We start from the raw sequence: 7717 nt of genomic DNA, 5'->3' as shown, positions 1-7717 counted from the left end.
TCGTGTGGAAGAAGGGGGAGGGAAAACCGCTAGAGACAGGGACCTACTAATCATATGAAATTTTTGGATCTTGTTTGGATATAAATTTAAACCAATCAATGGCCCAAAGACCTTTTTCAGACAATCTGGGAAATGTAAAAACAACTGGAATGTAAGATAACATTAAGGAATTATTGTTAATTCTTTTAATCTTAAATCTATTTAAAAATTACTGTCAATTTTTATAAAATAGATATTACAGTTATGTTCAACAAATTTACTGTTTACAGATTCATACTGATGTGTAGGTGGGAGAGATGGTATTACATGTAAGATCTGAAGTTCACTCCCTTGGCCTAAAGAGGAAGCAGATGTGGTCCAAGAGCAAGATGCTCCCATGTGCAAGTTTAGAGGCGGTGTTTGTGGGTGATGTGATGACAAGTTTGGAGTGTGGATCAATGGCGATGGGCAGTGAAGAAAGTGATGACTAGTGGGGTGGGAAGTCACTTTTCATCACTAAGGGCAGTTCGCTCAAGAAGCAGAAGAATTTCCTAATGGTCTTCACCACAAATACCCTTCTATAGTAACACAGGGTACTCAGAGAGAAAAAGAATTTTTTAAAAAGAGCTTTCCTAGGTGGCAATATACAGAGAAAAGCTCCAAAATCTCTTCTACCTCTCACTCACTCTGAAGACCAAGGAACACTTTGAAAATACTAATGTGCTCTCATTAGTTTTCATTATTAATCATTAGATGTACCAACCCACGGGGTTACCACCTACTATACATCATGAGCTATAGACATAATTTGTCTTAGCAAGATTTAACAACATAGTAAATATTCTTCAAACTGTTTTGAACAACGGCTATTCCACCTGGAAATGCTCTAAATGCACTTCAGTGCTGTGACCCTGAACTCTCAGATCTGCCTGGCTAGCCCCTGCTCTATTTTTCACACTCACAACATTCTTATAACGCAGAAAAGGGGACAGATATAAGAACAACAGGATAGAAATTCTATAGTTAATTAAAGTAGGGATCCCAGAAGTTAATTGACTCCGATTCGTCTTTTTAAGCTAAGAAAGAGCCAGCCCAGAGATCCCTTGAACAAGCAAGCAGGCCAGGACTCACAGAGTTTAACGCAGTATCCTGGCTCATAATTCTTCCTTCAGCTGGCGAGACCCTCCCGAAAGGAAGAAAGGCTGAGCAGAGAGTAGTGCAGGCTTAGGGCAGCTCTCTCACGGGAAGTTTCCGGCCCCTAGAGCCATGCAACTGACTCCACTGCCAGCTTGCTCAGGAGTGCTGGGGCTGTGACACGGTTTGTAGGGGTCAGGCCTCCTGCTGGGGCTGCTCCTGGCCACCCTGTTCCTGCGCTGGCGTGGGCCTCGGGCTGATAGGGCACCAGGGAGGTAGGACGCTCAGCCCGATCGTGCTGAAAACATCCTCATCTCCTTTCCTCCTTCCACTACGCCTTGTTCTCCAGTCAACCTTCCATCTCCTCCTTGTTCAATGGGAAAGTAACCCCACTCTGTTCTCTGCTTTCTACCACAACTCAAGCTCGTGTACAGCCATGGGTCTCTTCTTAAGATTCAGTTGGCAGCCAGGCACCAAGGAGAATCAAGAAATATCCTGCAGAGTATCTGTCATTATTTCTTTCCAATAATGTTTATAGCCCAGTGCTAAACACTGAGGCCAGTGACAGAAAACAGAACAAATAAAAATGATCGTCTTTTGTTTTCACTGGGTGAGGACAACTGAATTAGTGAAATTGAAGCAAAATAAAAGAGAAAACAACACATTTAGAAATTGCAATATTGTTATTATAAACACAAGGCATTCGTCAAGTGCTTTGGAAATGAAATGCTGCCTTAGAATAAATACAAATTTGTAACGGGAACTTCAAGGCCTAGAAGGATAAGTAATTCTGTGATAGGAGGCTTCTAGAAGATGCTGAAGATCCTCAGGACCTATTACTTACTGATGCAAACATCACAGATAAGCTCCAAAATCTCTTCTACCTCTCACTCACTCTGAAGACCAAGGAACACCTTGAAAATACTAATGTGTTCTCATTAGTTTTCATTATTAATCAATAGATGTACCAACCCATGGGGTTACCATCTACTGTACATCATGAGCTATAGACATAATTTGTCTTAGCAAGATTTAACAACATAGCAAATATTCTTCAAACCGTTTTGAACAATGGCTATTCCACTTGGAAATGCTCTAAATGTACTTCAAACACTCAATCAGACAGAGGCTCATTTTCACTGACAAGTCTGTACCACCATTCTCGGAGCACCTCTTCTTAATTCAGAGAAATTGCAACACAGCTCTATTTGGTCACTGAAAACCAGAATCCTATAGGTCACAGTACTGTACTTCGTCCCAGGGCTCAGTCTGGTTTTAAGATTCAGATAAAAGCTTTTCAATAAGAAAAACATCCTATATAGAAAAAAGGCAACTGTACCTTTCTATCTCATTTACAAGGGCCAAGTTTGGTCTGGATGCCAGCTAGAGGGAGATTAATTTTCCCATTGCTCCCATTAAGTAAATCCATCAAGATTATATGTGATATATCTGAGATTAGCATGGTTTCAGGATCTGGGCAATATTAGGTCCTACGATGTTTTGGCTACAGAAAGCAGATCTGAAAAATGTAAAGGGGGAAAAATACAATGTTAATATGATTCCAGGGTAGGTGAGGTAGAAAATGTAGGTAGGTCTTCTAATTTAATAAGTAGTTTTTATTTTATAAACACTTTCACAAATACAGTATTGGTTTCTTAAATAATTTTTCTTCTCTTTAACTGCAAACTTTTGAGGGGCACACATTTTCATACTATTTGAAAATTTCAAATTATATATGGATTTTAAACGTCAATTACAAAGTTTAAACTGTGTTTGAAAATGCAAAGGAAAAAGTAAGACTTACTTATATCCATATTTTCCAGATATATCTATCACCATTTCTGCTCCCAGCTTACTCTGAGAACGTTCAAATGAATACTCCTTCCAAATGAACTCAATGCTTGTAATGTTTCCAACGTTAATGTCTGCATCAATTAAATCTGTATAAGTCATGCCTGGCTTCAGTGTTCCACTGTCAATAGAAAAATAAAACTCATAAGCTTGCGCTGGGTATTCATAATATTGAAGTGGAAGACAACACCTGTGTGTATCATGGAAGAGAAAGTTTCATTTCCCTGCATTGGATTATAGGAGATTTATTCTTGCCATTCACCTTGGTCAGCATCTCAGAACAGCACAATTGTAAAGCTTGAAAAAAGATAGAGAATGAGAAGCCTGATTAGTTGATTTTTAAGGGCTAGTTCTCCACAGTGAAAGCTCTGGTCTTGGCTTTGTGTATCAGAAACTAGAGTTTATTGACACCCCCAAAATCATCAGACTATCAATGATAGACTAAATTCACACAAAAATTAAAGAAAAACTAGAAGCCTGTTGATCAGCTAACAGCGGTGCAGTGCTTCCTTTTCATTAACCAAAATGTACTCCTAGCCTTCCCCTGGTACCTTCTTCATCTGTATAAAAGAATTGGGTAACCAAACTAATGATAAAGAAAGGTGTTTTGGTGAGTGTGGAAATAGAATAAGTCATAAGAGACTTGAGACATAAGATGTGTTTTATGCAAGCCAAATTTATTCTAGATGAGGTTTCTTTAGTCCTGCCATTTCCTTACTGCTTTGTTAATGTATTGTTTGTCTCTAACTGGAGGAAGAGTTCCATGAGAGTAGGACCCGTGTCTGTTTCCCCAGCAGTTATAACAATTCTTGGTATACAATAGGCATTTAAATGTTTGCTGAATGCAAGAATGGATGCTGCTATTCCTAGGGCCTGTCTTGTTCTATTACATGTAGAATTAATTGATTTAATTACCAGAGGACAACTTTTTTCAGGTTATACTCGGCTTCCCTGGTGGCTCAGACGGTAAAGCGTCTGCCTGCAATGCGGGAGACCAGGGTTTGATCCCTGGGTCAGGAAGATCCCCTGGGGAAGGAAATGGCAACCCACTCCAGTACTCTTGCCTGGAAAATTCCATGGATGGAGGAGCCTGCTGGGCTACAGTCCATGGGGTTGCAAAGAGTCGGACACGACTGAGCAACTCCACTTCACTTCACTTCAAGGGGTCATTTCCCTGTTGTTCCATGAACTGCCTTCACTCACTGCACACACAGCACAGCTCTTAATGATGGTGTCACTGGAAACCCAAACGACTAAAATATAATGTACAGTCAGGGCTTCCCTGGTGCCTCAGTGGTAAATAATCTGCCTGTCAATTCAGGGGATGTGGGTTCGATCCCCGGGTTGGGAAGATCCCCTGGAGAAGGAAATGGCAACCCACTCCAGTATGTTTGCCTGGGAAATCCCATGGATAGAGGAGCCTAATGGGCTACAGTCCATGGGTCTGCAAAAGAGTCAGACACAACTGAGCGCATTAGCATGCAAGCATGCAATCTATGGTGAAGCCAGACTCTTAACGCTTGACTGAAGAGTGGGACTAGACTAGCACACAAATTCATTTAGCAGACCTCATTCCAAGATGAAACATTTACTGTGGACCTGAAATGCTTAATTATTCTTAAAAAAGAGGATTGGATAATTATGCAAGGACATGACAAGTAGCTTCTTTAGACATTAGCAAAAGAAGTAGAGAGATGACAAAACATTCTCACAAATTTTAGAAGGGGTGGGAACCACGCATCTCTCCCCACCTGACCCAGGTCAGCTGCCTTTGTGCAGGACACAGATTCTACAGCCTCAGGCAGTGAGTGCACTGTGGGCCTTAGAGCCACAGACACAAGATCATGTTGAACTATCCTCAGAGGAATAGCTTAATGGAGATGTGAAGAACAAGATGAGATCTACTAAGACAGAGAAGGGTATTTGGAACATGGAACAGCATGGATAAAAGTCAGGAAGGGAGGAAAGGGTGAGATCTATTTTAATGCTGGGTAGCGACTTCACTTTCACTTTTCACTTTCATGCATTGGAGAAGGAAATGGCAACCCACTCCAGTGTTCTTGCCTGGAGAATCCCAGGGACCAGGGAGCCTGGTGGGCTGCCCTCTATGGGGTCGCACAGAGTCAGACACGACTGAAGCGACTGAGAAGCAGCAGCAGTGTAGTCAGGGTAATGTGGCTAAGCTGAAGATGAGCAAAGCCAAACAATGGGAGGCACAGCTAGAAATCATGGGTTGGAGCCTGTGTGTGAACTGGGATCCAGACGATCACTGACTGAACTCACCTTTACAGGCAGCTGCACCAAGGCAAGATGATGAGCACAAAGGCTGCCAGAGTGATTAATCTGATGTATCCCTCGACCGACAACCACAAAACCTCTGCTTTTTGTGCCTCTGCCTTGTATTTGAAGATGATGTAAATCACAGAGCCAAAACATCTAATTCATTCATCAGTTCACAAAACGGTAACATCTAATTAGTGTGTACAATGTTAATTCTGAAATGAGTTGCAGAATTATGATGAAAGTGGAAGACGTAATTCAAAAATGCTAAGGCTGATCAAAGAAAAAATTAAGGAAAACTCAAGATAAAAGGAGACTGTAGCCTTTTATGAGAGTGCAGGGTGAATGTCTCTACTGAATTATTCCTACCTTTGACTATCTTAACACATATCCTATACCTGTGAGTACTACTTAGGGAGCTTATTAGAAATTCGGCTATTCATATAAATACTTTATTTCATATGGAATCTATAAAAATAAAGTGATATGCCCAAATTTGTATAACAATAATGGCATATATTGTTTTTGCAACCCTATAGACAGTACAGTCCATGGAATTCTGCAGGCCAGAATACTGGATTAGGTAGCCTTTCCCTTCTCCAGGGGATCTTGCCAACCGAGGGATCAAACCCAGGTCTCCTGCATTGCAGGTGGATTCTTTACCAGCTAAGCCACCAAGCAAGCCCAAGAATACTGGAGTGCGTAGCCTATCCCTTCTCCAGTGGATCTTCCTGACCCAGGAATCAAACCAGGGTCTCCTGCATTGCAGGCAGATTCTTTACCAACTGAGCTATTAGGGAAGCCCTAAAAATAAAGCGATATGCCCAAGTTTGTGTAACAATAACAGACTGAATTAAAAGCATATCTTGTTTCCTGTCAGTTTTTTTCCCACTTGCTTTATTATCTAGATCTGTATTTTCATCTTAACATTTTCTAAAATTTTCTGTCTGTAGCTGGAACTGTGGATGAAATAGATACTATGATTTCTATTTTATATTTGGGAAAAAAGAAAAGTTACTATCAGATGATAGCTGGTGGTACTGTAGGAAAAGAAAAGCCTGAGCCTTACTGAGCATGATGAACTGAGTACAGCACTGTTACCTGCCAGGTTATCATCCTTGCCTACCTGACAAACTCAAACTCCCCTGTCTTCCCAATCGTTCCACCTACACGGAGAAATATACTTCCTTGAGTGACGTTGTTCCCATCAAGTTTGACAGACAGTTTGTGCCTCCAACCTGGAAACAGAGAAAATAGGAAAGAGAGAGAGAGAGAGAGAGATAAGGGTTTAGAACACGGGGAAGCATGACATCTTTGTTACTGCTGTTCAGTTGCTAAGTCATGTCCGACCCTTTGAGACTCCACGGACTGTAGCACAGCAGGCTTCCCTGTCCTTCACTATCTCCTGGCTACTTCAATGTAAATGTAACTTTCAGGGTTAAAGCGGAAGAGGGCTGTTCATGTTCATGAGAAAATATTAATACAACTTTATACAGCTTGAGTGAATTTGATGAGGTTATATTTTTAAAAACATATAAACTATCACATGTTGATTTTGCAAAGTAAATAGTTAATAACATTTTTAAAGAAATTCTTTAGTTTTCCATATATTTTTTGGACTTTAGAAAAATGTGTGTCTTCTTCCATCCATTACATTTGTATTCTGTGGTGTGTATGCTTTCCATCAGTTCAGTTCAGTTCAGTTCAGTCGCTGAAACTCCAATACTTTGGCCAAAGTATTGAAGTTTCAGGATATGTTTTGGAAAGACTTAGAGCGGACAAAGGGTGATTTCACACCCTTTGAAAATAAAAGAGAGTATTCCTAATATGCTAGCTAGGAATTTCTTAGGTACTCTTGATCTATCTTCTCCCAGTCTGGATATGTGTATACAGCCTGTAAAAATAAACCAAAGATTTATCTGTTCTGTCTTTCTACATCATTTTATGGCAGAAACTCAAGTATAAAAAGCAAAAGTAATTCTCTTGGTTGATTCTCTTGGTCATTCTCTTGATTTACCTAGAATTAATAGCAAGTAAGGCAACTCACTAGGCTTCCCAGGTGGAGCTAGGGTAAATAACCCACCTGCCAATGCAGGAGATACAAGAGACATAGGTTTGATCCCTGGGTCAGGAAGATCCCCTGGAGGAGGGCATGGCAACCCACTCCAGTATTCTTGCCTGGAGAATCCCATGGACAGAGGAGCCTGGCAGGCTATAGTCCATCAGTTCAGTTCAATTCAGTCCCTCAGTCATATCCGACTCTTTGCGACCCCATGAACCGCAGCACGCCAGGCCTCCCTGTCCATCACTAACTCCTGGAGTCCACCCAAACCCATGTCCATTGAGTCAGTGATGCCATCCAACCATCTCATCCTCTGTCGTCCCCTTCTCCTCCTGCCCTCAATCTTTCCCAGCATCAGGGTCTTTTCAAATGAGTCAGCTCTTTGCATCAGGTGGCCAAAGTATTAGAGTT

The 7717-nt window shown here is 41.2% G+C and overlaps 1 protein-coding gene across 1 annotated transcript in view; it reads right to left on the bottom strand.

Moving 5' to 3' along the window:
* Positions 1–2568: 2568 nt before the first annotated feature.
* PNLIPRP3 (pancreatic lipase related protein 3) overlaps positions 2569–7717 on the bottom strand; it is a 31868-nt gene continuing 26719 nt past the window's right edge. Inside the window, exons 10-12 of the mRNA XM_055560324.1 lie at positions 6371–6482; positions 2918–3085; positions 2569–2632 (exon numbers count right to left, since the gene is read on the bottom strand). Coding sequence (XP_055416299.1) covers positions 2569–2632; positions 2918–3085; positions 6371–6482 — 344 coding nt within the window. The remainder of the gene's footprint in view (positions 2633–2917; positions 3086–6370; positions 6483–7717) is intronic.

Source organism: Bubalus kerabau, chromosome 22, assembly GCF_029407905.1.
Source record: "Bubalus kerabau isolate K-KA32 ecotype Philippines breed swamp buffalo chromosome 22, PCC_UOA_SB_1v2, whole genome shotgun sequence".
In the NCBI taxonomy this organism is placed as follows: Eukaryota; Metazoa; Chordata; class Mammalia; order Artiodactyla; family Bovidae; genus Bubalus; species Bubalus kerabau.
Note: the sequence above shows the minus strand (reverse complement) of the source record. Positions and strands in the feature narration are given on the sequence as shown.